At 35.4% G+C, this 22,006-nt stretch overlaps 1 protein-coding gene across 1 annotated transcript in view; it reads left to right on the forward strand.

Annotated features, from left to right (window-relative positions):
* CSMD3 (CUB and Sushi multiple domains 3) overlaps positions 1–22,006 on the forward strand; it is a 1,276,067-nt gene that overhangs the window by 1,010,767 nt on the left and 243,294 nt on the right. The window contains 1 exon segment of the mRNA XM_030304305.1: positions 14,935–15,051. Within this exon segment, the coding sequence (XP_030160165.1) occupies positions 14,935–15,051 (117 nt within the window).

Raw genomic sequence — 22,006 nt, forward strand, 5'->3', positions numbered from 1 at the left:
ACTCTTAATCTTGGGGTCATGAGTTCAAGCCCCACGCTGGGCTTAGAGGTTACCTAATAAAATAAAATAAAATATAAAATAAATAAAAAATAAATAAATAAATAAATAAATAAATATAACATTGGTTCTGAAGTAATTACTATATCACAGTAAGGAGAGCTTAGTATATTTTAGTTTCTTGATCAGGTTCGCACATATCTGTTTGTTTTCCCTCACAGTAATTATACAGAAATCCAAAATACACAGAACTGGCTGACTTTCAGATTTAATAATTTAATACTTTGAAATTCAAAATTAGTGGGTAAAGCATCTGCAAAAGAGCCAGAAGTTTTTTTGTTCATAAGGATAAATTTTTTAATTAAGATATATTTTGTATTTTTTATCAAAGTAAATATACATGGGATAACTGAGAAAATAATTTAAAATAGCTTAGCATTTAAAGTAATTTATTTGGGGCGCCTGGGTGGCGCAGTCGGTTAAGTGTCCGACTTCAGCCAGGTCACGATCTCGCGGTCCGTGAGTTCGAGCCCCGCGTCGGGCTCTGGGCTGATGGCTTGGAGCCTGGAGCCTGTTTCCGATTCTGTGTCTCCCTCTCTCTCTGCCCCTCCCCCGTTCATGCTCTGTCTCTCTCTGTCCCAAAAATAAATAAACGTTGAAAAAAAAAAAAAAAAAAAAAATTTAAAGTAATTTATTTTTTTAAGTTTATCTATTTTGAGAGGGGGAGGGCAGGGGTAAGGGGGGAGAGAGGGAACCCCAAGCAAACTCTCCACTCTCAGTGTAGAGCCCGATGCGGAGCTTGAACTCATGAACCATGAGATCATGACCTGAGCCAAAATCAAGAGTCAGATACTTAAATGACTGAGCCAACCAGGCGTCCCAATTTAAAGTTATTTAAAGCACTGGTCATCTGCCTCACCCCCCCAACCTCTATTCTGCTATTACTCAGCTGAGCCTTCTAATAATTTCCAGTTCTAATTGCTCTGATGGTCCTCTCCATGACTCTGCATAACATATGAAGCTCTGTTTCTTGATTTGCCAACTCTAGACAATTTCCATTGATTTCCAGATATAAAAGATAAAGAGTTATGTCAAATCCACAGCCCCTCTCTTCAATATTCCAGAAATATGTTATGTTTGTTTATTCTAGTAATTGCCTTTGTCGTGCATTAATTTTTTTATGCCTCTATTGTTAATATCATTAATGTTTAAGAATTAGATTGCCAGGCTCTGCTGCTTTTCATGCTGTATATTACCCACCCCTCGGTAAAATGTTGACTAATATCTCTGAGAACATGGGCAGGAAATTTTGACCGATAGGCTTCACTTTTGAGTATATAAGATGTTGGCTATTAGACCATGATCCCTAAGTGCCAAAATAACTAAAGTTTTTCATTTTTTACATAAAAGTAAACACCAGCATGACCTTTAATGCAATATTTAAATGCAATATTTTGCTTTTTCTTATAATGTTTCACTCTGAAAGACCATAAGCTCCCAAAGTCTCAGGCTACATGTTTAGCATGAAACATATTAATTTATACATGCAGCCTCTTAGTAAATATGTTTATCCTGAACTGAACCGTAAGAATTTACAGTTTGTCTATTTTAGAGGATAGGATTTTTTTTTATCATGGTTTAAGATTGTGTACATTTTAAATCTGAAGGAAATATTTTCAAGAGCTTATGTTGGACCCTGGGAGATTGTATTTGTCAGAAGTAGATCCAAAATGATAGCATCCTGTGGTAAGTCCTGCTCAGTGATGAGAAACCCTGCAGTTTATCTCATGAAAATGTCACAGGTATTAAATGATAGCAAAACAGAATATCCGTACCTGCAATTCACTTTGTGATCAAAAAAAAAAGTGTTTGGAAAATAATTTCTTACCTTCTTATTTTTCATACTTTGAAAAGTATGTTGAAACTCTGAGTTACTTTAGAAAACTAAAGTGAGTTACTTTAGAAAACTATAGACACACTGGATTAAAGTGGAAATCTTATTGCTCTTATCCATAAAATGACTCAATATTAGCTAAAGGAAATGAAACACAAATAGTGACAGATTCCATCTTTTTCCCTTAATTATTCACTACTTGATTTATTTCACCTAATGGCATTGCAGTTGTTTATATAAACACACCTCTACCCTAATCTAGGGCAACTACAGGCTATCTCTTAGCTCTTAGCCTCCCCCCCTGGCTAGTTTCTCTCTTTCCCTTGTTTCCTGATACAATCTCTTATGAACACAACAAAGTAATCTTTCAAACATATGTCAGATTATATCAAAATCCACCAGTGACTTTCTAAATCTGAGTAAATTCCAAAGATCTTACAATATGAGGTTCTACTTAATCTACCTATATATACTCTGACCTCTTTACTATTCTTGCTCCCTACTACACTCTTTGGGCCACAAGGGCCTCCTTGATGTTTCTTGAAAGCACTGCTCACACTTCCACCTCAGGGCTTTTGCACTTACTTGTCCTTTTTGTCTGAATACTTTTTTTCCCAGCTTTCTGGCTGAAGCTCTCAGACTTCCTTTAGGCTTCTGACCACTTGTTTTCTTAGTAGAAAAAACATTCCAATTTACCCTCTCCTTGCTCCCTAAAGCTTCCAGGATGGAATCAAGTATATCTAAAGTTGAAATATTTCTGGTGTGTGCAAAGTCCCAGTTATTTTAGGGCCTTAGAACTTTGAAAGGTAGATCATTAAATTTAGAAGTACTAGGCACAGCAGTAATACAATATTGTTTTTTTTTAACTGAGATAAAATTGACATATAACATTAAATTTGCTTTAGATATACAACAAAATGATTTGATATTTATATATATTGCGAAATGATCGCAACAATAAGTATAGTTGACATCCATCACCATACAGTTACAGTTTTTTCTTATGATAAATAATTTCAAGATGTACTCTCTTAGCAACTTTCAGATATGCAAGATAGTACTATTAATGATATCATCATGCTGCACATTACATACCCATGGCTTATTTATTTCATGATTGGACCAATGCAGTATTCTTGATCTATTCCATTGCTGTAGCATACAGTTGAACATGCATTTGACAGTTAATTACAATAATAAGACCCTAAGAATAAACATATTTGTACTGTTAAAGAATCAGTAGCTTTCCACTTATTCTAAAGAAAAGATGGTATCATGCATTCCTCTTTTTCAAACATTCAAAAGTATGAATTGTATGCCTGGTCCTGCGCTAACTATGAATTCAATATGGTTCTTGCTCTTAGAGAGTTTATAATCAAATGATATACAGACAGATACGGTCCATTGCTGGAAATAAAATCAGTGCTGCATGCACAGCATGGAGGTGCCTCTGAACCAATTACAAAGAGAGATCAGGAAAGTCTTCCTTGAGGTGCCTGGTTGCTCAGTTGGTTAAGCTTCGGACTTCAGCTCAGGTCATGATCTCGCGGTTCATGGGTGGGTTTGAGCCCCGCGTCAGGCTCTGTTACTGATTGCTCAGAGCCTGGAGTCTGCTTCGGATTCTGCGTCTCCCTCTTTTTCTGCCCTCCCCCACTCACGCTCTGTCTCTCAAAAAATGAATAAATGTTAATTTTTTTAAAAGAAAGTCTTCCTTATAAAAATGACACATAAAGTGAATCTTAAAAATATAAGTAAGAAGAAACCAGGTGAGGTACAGGCATGAGGAGATGGTGCATTTCACACCCAGGGTTGAGCATTTAGAAATATATACAGGCAAGAGTAAACGAAGGAAAGTAGGTAGAATTTCCAGCAGCTCGACATGGCAAGCCTAGAGAGAGGACTCATAGAGATCATAGTTTATCTGTACTGAGAATGGTTTGAAGTTTTGTACATATATTATTTACAGCCTAACACAACTCCATGAATTGAGGACTACTAATATTCTCATTTACAGATGAGGAAACGAAGACACAAAGAGAGGTTCAGTCACTTGCTTTAAGTCACAGTTGCCCAGCAGTCATGTTTTGGAGTCTAGGCTCAATCACTGCCCTATAGGTAGGCTGATTAATTCTACAAATGACCTTGCATTCATCTTTTTTATATCTGCAGTTATGGCAAATTGCAGTCGATTAAATGTTTCATGAATGGATATGTGGCATGAAAAATAAGTGGTGAAATTTGGGGCTCTCCACTTATTTCTGAAATCTTCCTCCATGCTAAGTATGAGAATTAATAAAAAGTAAATTCCTACCAATAACTAATAAAAGTGTTCATCTGAAATGCATTTTTGCATTGCATTTGAAATACAACCTTACACAGAATGCAAATAAATACCTTAATAGATATAGTCAGTGTTAGTTCTTTTGAATATCGGCACCATTATTTTCAATACCTTTGTTTCTCTCCTGCTAATGTAAGGCCTAGATTCTGGGGGGAAAAAGAGAACTAAGTAACTCAATCATTGGTAACTGTAAGTCTTTTCAAAGTACATACACACAAGTACGTTAAGATTAGACATCCAGTAGTCATAGGGCACCATTCTTTGTTCAACTTCCAATTATATGTGGAATGATAAAAGCTTTTAAAAGAGCCCTCTTACCCTATCAACTGAAGAGAAAGCTTCAAAAGAAACAAACTAAAAAATAAAGTTCATTTTGTAATTCCAGCTCTCCAATTTTACAGTTATCTCTCATTAATAAACTCATATGACCTACTTTTAATTCAATCATATTGCTTTAGTGTATGAAGTAGAAAACTCAACTCTTATTCCAGATCTCCTGCTTAAATGGCATGGCTTGTCTTGGGCTAATTTCTTATCACAAATGTCCTTGAGGTTTATAGAATTTTTTTTGAGGTTTGAAACAAGTCTAGAGCCCCATTCCATTATAAATGCATATAGGTATCATCTAGTCTAATATACTGAGCCATTTAGCATTTGATGCCATTTAAAATATGTGATATAATTAAGGCATGTAGATGCAAAATTCATAAAACAAAGGCCTAGTGATAAATTATTTCTGAGTATCATCAAATATCTGCCTTTCATTAGCTACACATAGGAATTTTGTTCACAGACATAATATACAGATTATGTTTCGTAACCATGCTAAAAAGAAGTGTAATGCATTTCTTTTCTTTTCCTTTCTTTCCTTTTTTTTTTTTAGTGAACTCTAGGCCCAGTGAGGGACTTGAACTCATGACCCCAAGATCAAGTGTCACATATTCTACCACCTGAGTCATGCACCCCAAAAGTATTTTCTATTTTAAAAACTTAAAGTAGTATTGAGACAAAACCAAGGCATGCTTGGTTTTTATATGATGGGAAAGGGTGGAGGGGAGTATTACTTAAAATGAAACGGGAAGGAAAGCTAATGTTATTGAGCACCTGCTATTTCCCTTACTTACATTATCACTCCAGTTGGCCTCCTGCATGCTAGTCTAGAGAATCATTAACATTGTTATAAACAAATCCCTGCTGCTATGAATTCTGGATCATACTATGTAGAGTCCCCTGTGTAAGAAGCAGTTTGATTGCAAATCAGTGCCTATAATTCAGAGCATATTTACTTGTGACCACTGACTTGGAGCTCATATTTTAAACCATCTTTATTTTCTCTGCTTTTGGGATCTATGCCACTATGCCATATCTCCAAAGGGGTAGTCTCGTGGCTTCTCATTGTGCAAAGAAGCCCCTATTCTCCACTACCATGCAGGCTTTGAGTTAGACTTCAAACTTGCCTCCCTAATGTGTCACCAGTTTTTACAGAAAAGCAAAAAAGAAAAAAAAAACTTACATATACAGAAAATCTATTAGCCCAGAAATTCTCTCCTTGCAGATCAAGAAAATAAAGTATACAGCAGTAACTATTAATAGTCATGTTGAGAATCAAACTGTATTAAGGAATGGTATTAAGGTAATAAGAAAACAGATCTAAAAATAGTCACAAATGTTCTTCTATTGGAGAAAAAAAACCTACTAAAAATTTCAACCTACAAAACCTAGAGAGAAAAAAATCAGATTTATTAGTGAATAAGGATATTTGGAATATAATGAACATTGCCGGCAGTCTATGAAAGATACTAGAAAGACCAGACAGAATCTCATACAAATTTATAAAGAAAGAACAAATAACACTTCTTTTATCTTCTTGAGACACACACTGAGGTACCTTGTCTCTATATACCTTGTGAGTATACCTTGGAAGAACCCTGAGTTAATTTCTGAAGAATTGTTTACTTCAGTCAGAAGGCCGGAAGTCCTGCACTATAAAATCAAAAGTTGGGGCCTATTATGTTTTAAAAGAGATGCCCTAAAGGAGGCTGCTGCTTTCCTCCCCTTTATTAAACATGGAAAATTTCATTTTACACTTACACTTCAGCAGTGAGCCATTCACTCCAAGATATACACATAAAAGAAGATAATACAGAGCTCGCTGTGCAATAGGGAATTTTATTCCTAATCCCAAATGCCAGATCCAGTTAGACTGAAATACTTGGGAGTGTTAGTGAGTAAATCTGGACTACACTGAGGCAATGGTTCTAAATATCTTCAAACCTAAGCCGAACTGAAGACTGGATATTTCCCCCTTAGTTCCAAATCTGAGTTTTAGGACCTTTCAGGGAAGAATTGATCTGTCATGTTAGGAAGAGATACAAGAGAGCAAAAAGGGTCCTCCAGTGCAACTAATATTTTCCAGAACTTCATAGACCAAAGCAACAATCTCTGAGCCAAGTACCGTTAAAGAAAAGAGAAAACAAAAAATTACGAAAGTCATCAGATGGGTTTGGGAGGAATCTAATTAGAATTGGGTTTCTTTTTTGTGTAATGATGAATGCTATCCTAGAATTATCTTTTTTAGGTGTAAAAATATAATAAAGCACACAGGTGTAAACAATAAGCTGATTATATTAAAACGCAGTTATCCAAGTACTTAAAATCTATAATTGAAAAAACAAATTTTGATGTAATAATATATTGCTTCCTAATTATTCCCTTAAATTGGAAGTTCTGAAAAGCTTAATAACTACTATAGGGATAAGCAGAAATAATATTTTGAGGTATCCACAACAATTATGTAATATAAAAACATCTGTAATTTCTATTGGTGACAAAGTCGCAGTTACTTCTAATACTACTGTGGTCTTCTGCCTACGTTCGAAATAGAATGAAATGGTATAATTCACTAAAAATACAAAAATCCATTAGGGTTGAAAATATATACATTTTTTTCCCTGTCCAAATTCATGTAACAAGAAAAAGAACCCCTGAGTCGTAAGAAAAAGAAGAAGACAGGCCAATTTCGCCTCCTTTTCACTATTAACATTGGCTCTTGTTTCTCCCTGGCCTTCTAAAGCATAAAGAGTCCAAAGAAGTAGAGGACTATGTCCACACCGATTGTTAACAGCTGGGCACAGTGACAGCCCCCCAACCCCCGCCACTCCTTGAGAAAACAGCTGAATTAAAGTTGTAGGTTCCTCTTCCTTTGGGTTGGAGTACCCTGGTCTTCATCCCTAGGGAAATGAAGAGGAGAGGAAAATAAAAACCACCGGCTCTTCCTAGAGGGAAACAATGCCCTGGGTAGAATCGCTTAAATGACATTCCTCTCTCAAGGGAAGAGTTTGGCAGAAACACCAGGTAAGTTTCCTCCTGTCCTTTCTCTAAACTCTGTATTTCTTTCTGGGATTGATGAGATTAGTTCATCTTCCTAAGGCCTTTATGAAACCCTCAACATTATTACCTCCAGAAGATTCTGTGGGGCCAGAGAGTTGTTTCATTCATTTTGTCTAAGCCTCACCATATACCAGATCCGGTTCCACTTTGAAATGTCCTCTCTTCCAAGGCTACTCAGTCAGTAAATAGTGAAGCTGGAATTCAAAACTAGATCTTGAAGACTCCAAAACTTTGGGTTTTTATATTGAACTTGCTATGCTACCCTAAACAAGTGGTTTGAAAAATATGAGTTTTACATTCTGTGCATTTAGTCACCAGCAAGATAGTAATATACTGTATATTTTATTTTTCCTAATATTTATGACATATATTTATTACAAGTCCATTAAATAACAGACACTCTGCTAAGCTCCAGAATTATAAGTAGTGCGTAAAAACATGGAAATTTTGACTTCATACATTTGGAGTTAAGTGATAGAGACAGACCTTAATCAAAAGGCCATACAAATAAATGGCTTTATATAAATATAAAACAAGTTATAATAAGTGCCTTGAAAGTAATGGAATGCTATATGATGGGATCCTCTGAACTAATCTGGAAGACAGAGAAGACTTTCCTGAGAAATCAATGTGTAGCGATCCAGTAGGAGTAAGAAATTGTCACAGAGGATTTTTTTTCCCTACACTCATTTTGTGCTAATATATTAGTTGTCTTAAAGTATGTTTTAAACAACAAAAGATTGCCATCACTTAAAATCAATGACTTAGAAATAAGAAACTAAGCAATGAAAATGAATTTTAGTTTTTAAACAGCACCAATAATTCAACCAAAATTATTTTAAGAACTTGTCTTTCCATATCCAGTTTCCTAGCAATTGCTAGGGACTTGGGAGTATAGGGAATAGCAAGTGACTGCTAATGAGTACAGGAACTCCTTTGAGGATGACACATATTCTGAAATTAGGTAGAGGTGTGGTCCACAACTTTGTGAATATGCTAAACAACCACAACAATAATACTCAATTGTATACATCATACCTCAATCTCGAAAATGAGGTTAAAAATGAGTGACATAGGTATCACAGATGAACTACTAACATCCATTCTATTAGAATTTATATATGGTAGCGTGGCAGATCTATCCAAGGAATGAATATAGCTCTTCGGAGGTCTTTGTCCTAGGATGACTCTTCTTCTTCTAAGAACATACACTCTGATGGAGAACACAGCTCACAGAGCACTGGTGCATGAAGGGAATGCCTTTCCAGGAAGTACAATCAAATGAGTGAGTCCAGGCAATCAGTGAGGTGACAGATGTAGAAGGACATCTCCTACTAAGTTTACTTAGTGAGGGATTAAAGTGGTTTACAAGCCACTGATTACAGCATTGAGATGGAGTTTTGTTTTTGTTGGTGTGTTTGTTTGTTTTTAGTGTTAAACAGGAGTGTGGAATTATAACAAAGGATTAATTCACAAGTAGTAAAGACTGATTTTTGCTTTTTTTTCTTTTGGGCGAATAGATGAGGCAATAGGAAACTCATAACAATATTATCTTTAGTTTTCCAGATAAATGAATGTGAATATATCAGAACTAATGCAAAAGAAATGAAAATCAAAATAAATAAGTTACTTAAGGTAATCGTTTATAATTTAAAGAAATAGTTACTACCATTATGATAAAATGGCCTTATTAGAGGAACATCATCTAACAGATAAACAAAATGAAATGCTTATTTATTTAGGAGACATGATGCAAAGCATGAAATCAATGGATGAATAATAAGCTATTTTTTAATAAGAACAAGTTTCAAACAAAGCAAGAGTAGTTTTAATCTTGAAGTCAATACTGGGAATATTAGCTGCCTGCATTACAAACTCAATTCCAAAGTTTAAGGCTTATGAAAGGACTTAGCTTAAAAAAAAAAAAAAAAGACTCGGTGGCAGATACAGCTTTCAAACCCTTTTTCTCCCAGGATTTTTGATTTGTGACATTCAATCAGGCTACATCAGGGCATAAGTAATTTCCCAGAAGTAGACCAGCACTTTCGTAAAAGTACAGCAGTTCTCTCCAACTGAAGGAGGCACAGGCCGCATCTAGTAAATTATTGATTTAATATAGCATTTTGCTCTTTTTGTGACCCATAAGAATTAATCACTTTTAAAAGTACCCAACTTTCCTCTGAGAAAATTTATATATTCTATAATAATTTTCACGATAAGGTATATTTGATAATAAATTATACATTACACAAGCAAAAAGACAGGTTTGAAATTGCAAGTAGCTTACGGCTGTGTTGAGCGTACTATGCAGTCTCTAAGATATGTTGGACGTTCGAGTAGGACCTCTTCCATAAAAATGGTTTGAGATCCTTCTGTTTCACTTACTGGGAAGTTACTCTTTGTTCTCCTTCTTCTTCTTCTTCTCCAGCCCTCCTCCTGCCTCTTGCACACATGATCGAATCTTAGTGGGGAAGTCCTTTTCACTAGGTGACTAGAAACCTTAAAATCCAGTTACAGATTCATCCCCTGATGTCCCTGGAAATACCATGTCTGTTTACTGCCTCATCCTTTCTTCTTGCAAGAGTAAAACAAGCACATACAGTACAGTTGCAGTCTGGGCACATTGTACTGATACAAATGAATCCATATAAATTCAGGCAAAGAGGATTTTAAAAAAAAACAAACATTAAAAAAAAAAGAGAGAGAGAGAACAAGAAAAATCATGAAATTAAACAGTGTGAGTGATTTCACTCAGTGAAGGTATGTTCCAGACTAATTAAATGTTAGCATGGATTTGCTACTGTAAAATGGTAGACATGAGTCTGCTGTTCCCTCAGTGGAACTCAATCCTATCATTGAGCATATTTTTAATGTTTAAAGATACACATCTTTTACATAATATTGCCTCTAAGTGTAAAGCAACAGTGATTCCTGGCCATCAGAGACTTCAATCACAGAAATAGGCTAATATGGATTTATTGAGAGGGTATGTCTCAATTCTGTCTTGGATTTAAGTGAATTTCTGGAAAAATTTCTACAAAATGAAATGTTCGTGTACGTGCTGTCTATGGAACACCATTGATAGTAGCCTGCTTGGTATGATAAGCATAGTACATTTCAACCTCCCACAAACATTTATGGAGAACCCACTGTTTATCAGAACTGTTCTAGGAAGAGAAGAGAAATACGATAAGACGTGTCTGTTAGAAACATCGTTAGCAGCGGTGAGAACTTGCAGGGATCAGTGAAGCTAGTTGTCTCTTCCAAGAGCCCATGTGGAAACTGTTGGGAGTTTGGGTTGTGGCAGTTTCAGTGGCAGAGAGGAGAGAGAGAGAGACTGATAAGCTACGTAAAGGTACAAGCAACAAATCAATGGTGTATTGGACCCCAAGAGTCAGGGAGAGAGTGTCAAGGATAATGGTATGTTATAATAGGCTAAGTTTGACATTTTAAATCTTTAAAGTACTTTGGCTCTCCGTGCATACATTGAAACACGGTTCTTTGGTTCTACAAAATTCTAATCAATTATAGACAATAATATAAATGTGAGAATTATTACCAAAGTGATAGCACATTTTGGAATCATCAGTCTGGCATTTTGCAAAGGGTGTTCTAAGGAACATTGGTCCCATGAGATCTTACCCTGAAACAGTCTCCATGATCAAATAAGTTTGTAAGAATGAATATGACAGTCCCCAGACCTTACTAAAGTATCAGTGAAGTCATAAAGAACTTTTTCTTTTATCCACGTATGTCCCAAACTTACTTAATTATAGAACCTTTTCTTTTCATAATTCACGTGTTCTACAACAATGCTATTAAATATAGATTTAAGCAGTTGTCATATGTATCAAATAAGTTATAATCAGGAACTGGTACAGGTGAGTTCTTACATTAAATGCATTACAAGGGATATGGGCTTTCAGAGAAACACAGCCAGTGTGACAAATGGCCCACTGGTATAAGTAAAATGGCAAAAATAAGCATAGAATTCAAAGTCTTGGCTGGCTCCTAACTTCTACTGATTGTTAACAGAGCCAAAAAGATAAAGGCTGCCCTTTCCTATACCCACCAGTATGATGAAATTAAAACAGGAAGAGAGGATGTGAAAAGTTTCTAGGAACCAATATTAGGAAAATTAGTAAAGTTGTTCTGGCTTAGTCATTATTCCATTTAGATTTTTGTAAACATAGAACAGATTACAATAAATCTCTATCTCAAAGCACAGTTAATTTTCCCTTATTTATATTATTTGCATACTACACGGAATACTTTCAGTCACTACAATATTCAACATAAGTGATTATAAACTAGGACATGCTGTAAGCAATGACCAGAAAAAACCCCAAATTATTGATACTAGGACAAATAACAGAATCTAATACAGTATTAGTTACCCTAAGAACAGGTGATTATACTGCAACCTCATATATATTCATCAATGATTAAAAAAACAACTTCACATTTTTATATTTATAAATGATACTTTTTGAAATAGCTGTCCTAAATGTCCATTATGCAAAATAAACTATAAAAAACAAATTGAGGTTGTCAGATGCATATTCATGTGGAATAGCAGAATGTTCATGACTAAGTCACAAAGCTGAACTTGAACGAAAAGCTCTCATTTCTATTCATATTTTCCAAATATGAAAATAAGAGCTATTGTCACATACATTCAAAGTGTTGTAACTTTGGAGCACCTTAAAATCAGAAGGAAAGTTAACATAAATCGTAGTACTCATTCTTGAATGATTTTCTTATCAGTAATATCAGCTGAATAAAGTTATCTGTGCTGAACGAAGAATACACCTGACCACTCTCGTCTCAAACAATAATGAGTGATGAGAGCAATGCATCTTCGGTTATCATCACCACTGTCAATTTGTTGTTGTTCTGGGGAGTTCTAATTTTAGTATGCTTAATCCTAACTGTATATTACCATTTTACAGAACATTAAAAGGCGGGACATTCATTAGCCACCCAACACAATACAAGATACTGTTTGTGTTTGTTGTATGTATGTGTTTTAAGTATATTGATATATTTTAAACTCTGGCCAGGAATCCATCAAATGTGTTTACTTTTTCAAGCTATCATGACTCTTCTCCAGTCACCTAACACAACACTGCACCCAGCTCTCTTTAAAAGGAAAATCAGGGGGCACCCGGGTGGCTCAGTCAGTTAAGCCTCTGACTCTGGATTTTGGCTCAGGTCAGGATCGCAGGGTGTGTGAAATCCAGCCCTGTTTGGGATGCTCTGTCTCCCTCTCTCTCTGTCCCTCCCAGGCTCATGCTTTTTCTCTACAAACACACAAACGAACAAACACTTAAAAGGAAAATTAGGCAATAACTCCAATAAATTCCCAGCATGTAACCTAAACCTATGTATTTCTAGTCTCCATCTGTTTTCCTCAGGTCACAGGGGAATGTCAATGATGGTTTCAAAAGTGAAATGGCTCCACTTTGGTTTTTTATCTTGCCTTTTCCTAGACTCTAGTTCTGCTCCTGATTTTCCCTTTGCAATGACTCCTTCCTCCCTGTTAAATAAAACAGTAATAAAACTCGCTCAGCTTTGCATCTTCCCCTGACTACTCCCCACATTCTCCTTTGGTTTATGATTAAGGATCTGATTACATCTATTTCTTTACATACTTACTCTTCATCCAGCTACTATCTAGCTACCACCCCTCTACTCTACTTCAAGGGTTAGCAAACTTTTTTCTGTAAAGCGCCAGATGGTATTTTGGGATTTGTTGGCTACATATGTCACTGCCGCGTACTCAAACTCAAAACTTTGTTTTGTGACTCTAAGAATGTAAAACCCTCTCCTGACCGCCTGGCTTTGGTTTGCTGGCTGTAGTTTGCAAAAAGCTGCTCTCGTTGAACCTGCTGTATTAACAATACCAAAATCCCATTGCTTGAGGGGAGTCCTCTCTGCACAAGTTCAAAGCCAATTAAGGGATAGGCTGAAGGAAATCAGACTGTTAGCTTTAATATTAATAAAAGCAGAGGGGCCAAAACAACAGGCATCCTGCACAGCTCCAGGTGTCCTGCAACAACCATGGCCACGCTCTCAGCAGACTTGCCCTGTAATACTGACTCTGCAGAGGAGGAGACCAGCCAATATGTTCTTTAAGCAGAATGGCTCCCAGCCTGGAGTAAGGTTGAAGTTCCTCTCCTGGGTTGACCAGTCTGGAAAGCTCATTGTACCTCGTGGAGCAAGGGTGGAACCAGCCAGCCAGCGGTTAAACAGAATCCCTCCTCAAGCAATCATGGGCCAGGAGAAGAAGCCCCTGCTCTGTGATACTCCACGTCGCCAAATCCACTGACTCGTTTTTCTTTTATTACCACTTGGCAACACTTAACCCTGTTGAACACTTTCCTTTAATTGAAGTTCTTCGCCAGTGGATTCCATGGGACTACATTCACTCTAGCCACCCTCTATGCCATCCTACACCTTGGCATTCTCCAGACCTCCCCTTTGCCCATCTTGTCTCATTCTGTATAATTTTCTGGGCGATATCATTTTCTTAGAGAATATCAGCTATCATCTTTATGTTTTCAATACTTAAATCTCCATCATTAGCCAGGGTCTGCCTTATAACTCAGAACTATAAAGCCTAAGGTATCCCCCCTATCTTGTGAACACCAGAACCATCATCTACAAATTTGCCTGAAACATTGGTTTCACACTCACCTCTTTTAGGAACATAGTGCATTTGGGGCTGAGGTAGCAAAAAAAAAAAAAAAAAAAAATCTGCCTCTGTGCACCATCAGCAACTCTAACGATTCAAATGTAAATCATATAAACAGATAAAGGTTGGTGAGAGAGTATTTTACTTAGATGAGTGGGTGAATGTGTTTGTACAGCCGTCCCTGTCCCGTGTATAAAAATACTTAATTTGGTGGCAGCATAATCAAGGTTGATTTTGAGTAGAATGTCAAAGCCTGGCAGTGAGTACAACAATTTCCCACCTGCATCTGTAATTTCTCATCATTATATAAGAGAAAATTTCCTTTGCGCTTTTATCATAAATGAAAGCAGGGCCGCCATTATTACCTCTAGAGATAGCACCATTATGTCACGTTTATATTACTGTGTTTGAGAAGAGTAAATCTGAATAGCTACAGTAGTCACATATGTCCACAATTTGTTTTTAAGATATTTGACAGTGGTGGATCTTATTAAAAGATGGAAATAAACCAAATACCTTAAAATTCAATAACCATCATGTTTATATCAAGAAAACGTTCACAGTGTGATTTTTGTAAAGCTTTTCTAAAAATGTTTTGTCATTTCTGTCTCCTAGCACCCTGTGGAAGTCGTTCAACGGGTTCAGAAGGCACTGTTCTATCACCAAACTATCCCAAAAATTACAGTGTGGGGCATAATTGTGTTTATTCGATAGCAGTTCCCAAGGAGTTTGGTAAGTAATAGTCATCTCATCACGTAGTATTTCATTCCAGACATGCTTTGTTTTTCAATATGTGCTATTCAAAAAAGTTAGTTTTTTATGCACATTTTCACTATTCATAAAGTATTTTACTCGGCAATTCTTTTTAGATAGTAGCTTTGTAATAATAAAATTTTGAGGTCATTTTACTCAATCTGAATTTACAGTCAAGTACACAGGTGAACAACAATATAAAAATGAAAACAGGATTGTTTTTAATTTTTAAAAATAAGTACATCCAGTAACCTTGCAAGTGCCTTCATGTCAGAATGATATAAAATGGGAAATTACCAGAGCATAAAGCAAAGTGTGCTCTGCAAAATATGCATACAGTCAAATATAGAACTATTATAATAATGGGAAAGTATGTACAAACCAATCATATTGTTGTATATTTTTTGAACACATTTGCAGAAAGAAACGATTTTGGTTTCAAGCACCTAGTTTCCGGGACAGCAATGAATATAGAAAGACAGCAAAGGACATTTCAGCTCATCTTGTCAACCTGACAATCTGTTCTGCATTGGCACTGAGAAGACAATGTGTCCTTTGCTGCCTTCACATCTCCCTGATCACAAGTCTTAGAAGTCACTTACCTGGCTTCTAAAGGTTTTGTGTCTGAGATCCAGCTGGATCTCACCCAGGTTAAGCTCTGTTTATGGATGGGTAGGCAAAGGAAATTTAGTGAGCAGTAAAGTATGGGAGAGAGGCTGAAAGTTCAGACTTCTACAATTTAGATTTACAGCATTGTGTTACGTGGTAAAGGATTTGCCGTAGCTGTTATGAATGTCTGGGTCTGAATGACAAAGTATTTTAGCAGAAGGACATGGATTTTATCATATCAAGATTTTTGGATCACATCTTGACTTAACGTTTCTGCTGATATATAAAATAAGCTGATGCTTCCAGTCCAATTTCTTATAACCTGACATCACCCATATATCCTCCTTCTCTTTCTTTCAAAACAAGTCCAAGATCTTCAACTTATTTGAGAGAACGTTGTCATCAGAAGTGAACTACTAAACCTTTTATTTAACCTTGAAATAGAATGGTGAGGCCAGCATTAGCAAGGTGGCTATTTCTTTACTCTACAAAATATTTCTTCTTCCTAGCATATTGATTGGTTAAATCAGAGTTGAACTCTTCGAGAAGAGAATGACGGCTTAGAAAGAAAAACATTATCCACCTAATTGTTTATTTATTTTTTTTCCTTTTGTGCCTCAAAATAGTCTTTTCCTTGTAAGAGGGGTTTATAGTCCAGCTGCCAACAATGTTGCATGGATGCTGACAGAACTCTAGCAGTGATGACCCAGAAGATTGCCTAGTTACCTCAGTTCTCTTTATAATCCATTAATTTCTTCTACTATAACCTATTCTTGGGATGTCATGTAGCCAAGAAAAATGAAAAAGGAAAAACAGGCATTTCCTTTCCTGATACGTAGACATGCTGGCCACCTAGGGATATTTTATAGTAACCTCTAGATGTTCAAAAAGAGAAGGAAAAGTACTGATTAAAATAAATTAACAGGTTTCAAGGGAATGGAATCTATTCGAGCAGACTTAATGTAAGTTAAATGTAGACTTCTTAATGTAAACAATGCAACTGATAATCAGTGGTTTCTAATATTAATTTTTAAACAAGTCTTGGATTATTTGTAGATGAAATCAAATGTACTTTCATTTATTAGTAAGGAAACTGATTTTATTTGTGTAAATGTTACATCATTCTGTATTTCAAACTACATAAGAAGTCAAACAAACTTGGAGTCCTAGTTTCAGCCTGTCACATCTTGTACCTATCTGTCTTTGGACAAGTTACATAAACTCTTTGAGACTCAGTTTCTTTATTTGTAAAGTTGAGGTCATTATGTCTACAGAGTAAAGTTGTTGGGAAGGATGAATGAGATTGTATATTTATAAAAGATGTCTCACATAGTTCATGTTCGTTATGAGTTTAAAAAATGCCAACTTTGAGGTCAGATTTCTGGATTCAGAGCACAGTTTGTTACTCTTTCTCACTTAGACAAGTCCCATCATTAGCCTGAATTTTACTTTTCTCCTCTCTGAAATAGAGGTGATAAATGTCTACCTCATAGGGTTAATTTATAATCAAATGATACAGTATTTGTACGTGATTGCGTAATAACACGTAGTTAAGTCATATACACACAGAGATTCACATACACACACACTTTTATTTATGTTTACATTTGTAGAGGTCCTGCCACCAGTTACCAAAAATGTGGAAATAAAATGACGTGGATTCTGGATTTATTAGTCTTAAGAGTAACATGGCTAAAAATAAAACATTTATATTATGTAATTAAAGCATAAAAACAAATAGTTTGTTTTACACCTTCAGTGGGTATCTACTCACCTAATAACACCTTAAAGTTTTCTGGGAGCAGAGTAGATGAATTAAATGAATACTTATCATCAACTTCTTTCTACTCCTACTTTTACCTCTTAAATGTGAGATGATCAAGCAATAGTCATTGAGTATCGACAAATCAATTTCTGTTTTGCTTCTTCTTCCTCCTCTCATTTTCAGTTTCCTTCTGTTCCACTTTGAGCTGTTTTATGACTCTTTGGTATCACTTCATAATGTACCAGTTCTCACTTTTTCTCTTCCTGTCACTTATCTTAAAATATAATCATTCTTTCTTCTGTATCTTTTATAGGCTGACACTCTTAGAATTTCACTTTTTAATCATTTAGCATAATATCTGTCAGATACACTCAATTCATTCAAGCGAATTGCAGCTTAACAAAGGTTAACGTTCTAAAGTTATATAAGGAGAAAATTACATATAATCAACATTACACATGGAATATGTTAAATCGCCCATAAAAATCATCTACGTAATTTTGCATGAGCCATGTAGTCACTGAATAATTCTTAACAGGACATTTATCCTCTAATGTCAGAACAGGTAACTGTTTCTTTAGATAATACCAGATGAGCCAGCTTGATCTTTTACAGGTCATATGCTACCACATTACTTTTATTTATTTATTGTTGCCCAGTGTAGAATTGAATTCATATCGGTTAAATGCGAACATAATATGAACTTACTTTACCAGTTGATTGAATGAGTATTATTTTGCCAGTCAATTTCTATCTTTCAGTTTTTATAGATAAGAAAATTGTCAATTCCTAATGCTTTCATAAGTGTCATTGGATTTCATTTGAACTTCAGATATTAGGGTCTCTTTGGTGATATTCATTCTGCAGGATTATGGTTGTTTTATGTATGTAGAAATATAATAATCCTGGGTCATTGGATAACATTTTTTGATAGTTGACTTCCTTCTAACAATTAAACTATTTCACTTGGATTTTTGGATTAAAAATACCCTACCTTTAATAAAATATGTTTTATTTTTCCTTCATTTTTCAATTTTAAATTACCAGGTGTCTCCCCTTTATGGTTTTACTGTTTAAGTCTTCATACAATGCATTGTTTTTAAGGGCTAAAACATGCAAGGCAGATTTTTAATTTTGACTTTGATATAGATAAGATGCTTTATAACATAAGAAAACTGTTGCCATTGTTAGAGGAAAAATATTTTTGTTAATAGGTATTTATATTTAGAGTGTAGCAGCCAAAATCAAGTTGTATGGAGTGAGGACTTACAAACATTGGAGAATAAATGTTTGGACTTCTATTTCAACAATTTTGGCTGAGAAAAAAAAGAAGGAGCTAGGATGGCAGTGAAATGGGGGGCAAGTCAGAGGCTAGTGTTTATGTTTGTTTTCTCTTGGGATAGGATATAATGGAATTTTCTTACTTTAAAGCCCAAGACAAAGACACAATAGACAAGGAAAAATTAAAGATTTTAGACGGACCCGTTGGTAAAACAAGATGCTTAAAACGGTTAAAGGAGATGAAAGTCCTCTTTCAACTATAATTCAGAAGAAATGGTTCATAACTAGTTACATAATACCTAAACTGGTTTCACATGGAATATCACTCCTTGAAATGATTATCCCTTTCCAAACTCCCCCCCAGCCCCCTTCTATCCCTTCCATCACCCATTCCTTGCATTCCAGGGATTATGTGTAAAAGAGAATGTATTAGTATCTGAGGGCTGCCTTAACAAAATATCACAAAGTCAGTGGTTTAAAACAACAGAAATTTGTTCTCTCAGTTCTGGAGGCTAGATCTCTGAAATCAAGCTATCAGTAGTGCCACACTCCCTCTGAAGGCCCTAGGGAAGAATCTTTCCTGGCTTCTTCCTAGCTTCTAGTGGCTTTCAGCCACCCTTCACATTCTGTGGCTGTAGTTGTATCACTAATTTCTGCCTCTGTCTTCACAAGACCTTTGCCCTGTTTGTGTGTCTCCTCTGTTTCTGCATGTATCTCTGTCCTCTTTTCTTTTAAAGACACCATGTGTTGGATTTAGGGTGCACTTTAATCCAGTATAATTTCATATTAATATTTAATTATATCTGCAAAGATCCTGTTTCCAAATACAATGACATTTTAAGCTTCTAGGCAGATACACATTTTGGGGGGTGGGGAACACTATTCAACCCACTACAGAGGATGAACTATATTACCAGAGTTTTATGTAGAAAATCTTAGACAAAAAATATTCTATAAAACATGTATCAAATATTAGCTGTGTGGAATGCAAACTAACATTCAGATTTCTTGGAGAATTCCAACATGAAAATCACCTTGAGGATATCAAGAATAGTCTGTGGTGACTTAATTTTGTGTTTGGGCTTCCAGATAGTTTCACCTCCTAAAAGGCCCACCGTGATTGCCTATTTATCAAGGACAAAACTTACTTTTCCCCAAGACTGGCTTTCAAACGTGGAATCTTGGAAGTATGCATGAAAACTTTCTCGGGTTTTTCTCCTTAGTTTTCCCAGTTAGTCAGCCCTCTCTGTATCTTCTGTTATTAATGCAGTCTCTTGGTTGTATAGGTTTCAAGTTCATGAACTCCTAAATCACACAAAGTTGTCAGGCTGGTCTACTCTGTACAGGGGGTACAGACAGTTACTAAAACCTTTTGTTTATTGCTGGGAGAGAGGTTTGGGGTTTGTTTGTTTTAAGTAGTTGACACAACCTTGAATTTCTTTCCTACTTCTTCATAGTTTGTATTTTTTCTGATTCACAACTGCTATTTTTCCTATCTTTCAGTACAGTATGTTTCCTCGAGGTCAATTTAGAAACATCTTTCCCTATGATGTTGCCTTCAATATGGGGTTATAACTGGGTTTTTTTTCTCAAACTATACCACAATATTATATTAACAACACTGATAATGATTAGATAATGAATATTTCATTAATTCTTATTATATTTGTTCAATTTAGTATTTCCTTTCCATATTATATACTTAGGTTATTACATAATGATCGTTAAATGCAATTTATTTTTGTAATATCATATCTTTCACCTTTCTGTATTAACTGTTAGTCTATAAAAGGTAGTATTTAAAAATTCAGATCTCCTTAGAATTTAGAAGGAAAAAGCAAAAGCAGTGGATTGGAACTAAGATGTATACACGCTCACACTATATATATATATATGTGTATATATATATACACATATATAAGGATTACTTTTCTTGTGGGTATCTGGACTTTGTAATATGTACTACTGTAGTTTTGAGCTATGGATGGAAAGTCAACTATTCTCATCGTTTGTGTTAAAACTAATAGCCATTTTTTACTCCGTGTATATTCTCCTTTAAAACTCAGACATATATCTAGCCATTTGTCTTTTGATCTTATATCTAGGTGGTTCTCAATTATCTATTTTATTCAGCATCCCTTACAGAATTTATGTTGTCATCACCAGACTTTATACTTAATTCAGTAATTTATTGTCACTACTTTCCCCCATATTATAGTGACAAATGGTTTTGAGATTATTTTTATGCTCATTAGGTCAGTAAATCATTTTACTGGCATTCTGTTTTCCTGATGTGAAGATTTCAGTAATGAATGAACTCTTCCAGTCGATAAAGGCTTTTTATATTTTATATTTAAAATGTATGACACCAGCATCAAAATCAATGATTAGTCTTTTGTAAATGTTGAATTCACTTCTTTAAAAATGACAAATGTTCACAAAATGTGTGTTTATTCAAAATGTGTATTTACCACTTATCATTATTTGTTATATATAGAACAATTACAAAGAAAAGTGTGCTCTCTTATTGTTTTAGAAATTTTATGGTTCTGTTAATGTCAATATGGAGGGATGTGTATGTTAATTTTATGCCTATAAGAGAGGAAACCCTTAGGTTTGAGCCCAACATTTGAGAGTAAGGAAACGTCATTATTGTATGTATTCATATTTATATTATTTAATTCTTTGGGTACCACTCGTATAATTAGATGAAACCATATTTAGTCACCAGCTAGACCAGGATCCCCCATCCAAATTTGATTTGGATGTCAAGACTTATGACACCACACATGCACTAAGAAGGTATGAAAAGATGTAGGTATCACTTATACTAATGAGACTTTCTGGAAAGAGCAGAGCACAATCCAGAATTGGATCCAGTGAGATCCAAAACTGCTTAAGGAAACAAAGAAAGCTGACTGGCTTTGGGTTTTATTCTGGTGCTAGAGTGAAAGCTCCCTCACAATAGTCAGAACTTATGTGATTTGAAAATCCCATTTGTCTAAAGGAAAGCATACCCTGCCTTTCTTATTAGCTTGCCCCATATAAGGGGCAAAAAGAGAAGTGGAAGAGGTATGGCTTGGAACTTGCCAGTGATCAAACGTCAAAAATGGATCAGACTTTATCACAATTCACTCTTGGTGTTTTTTAAGTGAAATGTGTCATATTTTAACTTGTCTAAATCACATTGTCACTTTATAAGGCTTGTATCCAGAGACTTAAGGGACATGACAATTCCATTGAATATCTTGTTGCAGAGCTCAGCATTTTGTATTGTGA

The sequence above is a fragment of the Lynx canadensis genome, chromosome F2 (genome assembly GCF_007474595.2).
Source record: "Lynx canadensis isolate LIC74 chromosome F2, mLynCan4.pri.v2, whole genome shotgun sequence".
Classification (NCBI taxonomy): Eukaryota; Metazoa; Chordata; class Mammalia; order Carnivora; family Felidae; genus Lynx; species Lynx canadensis.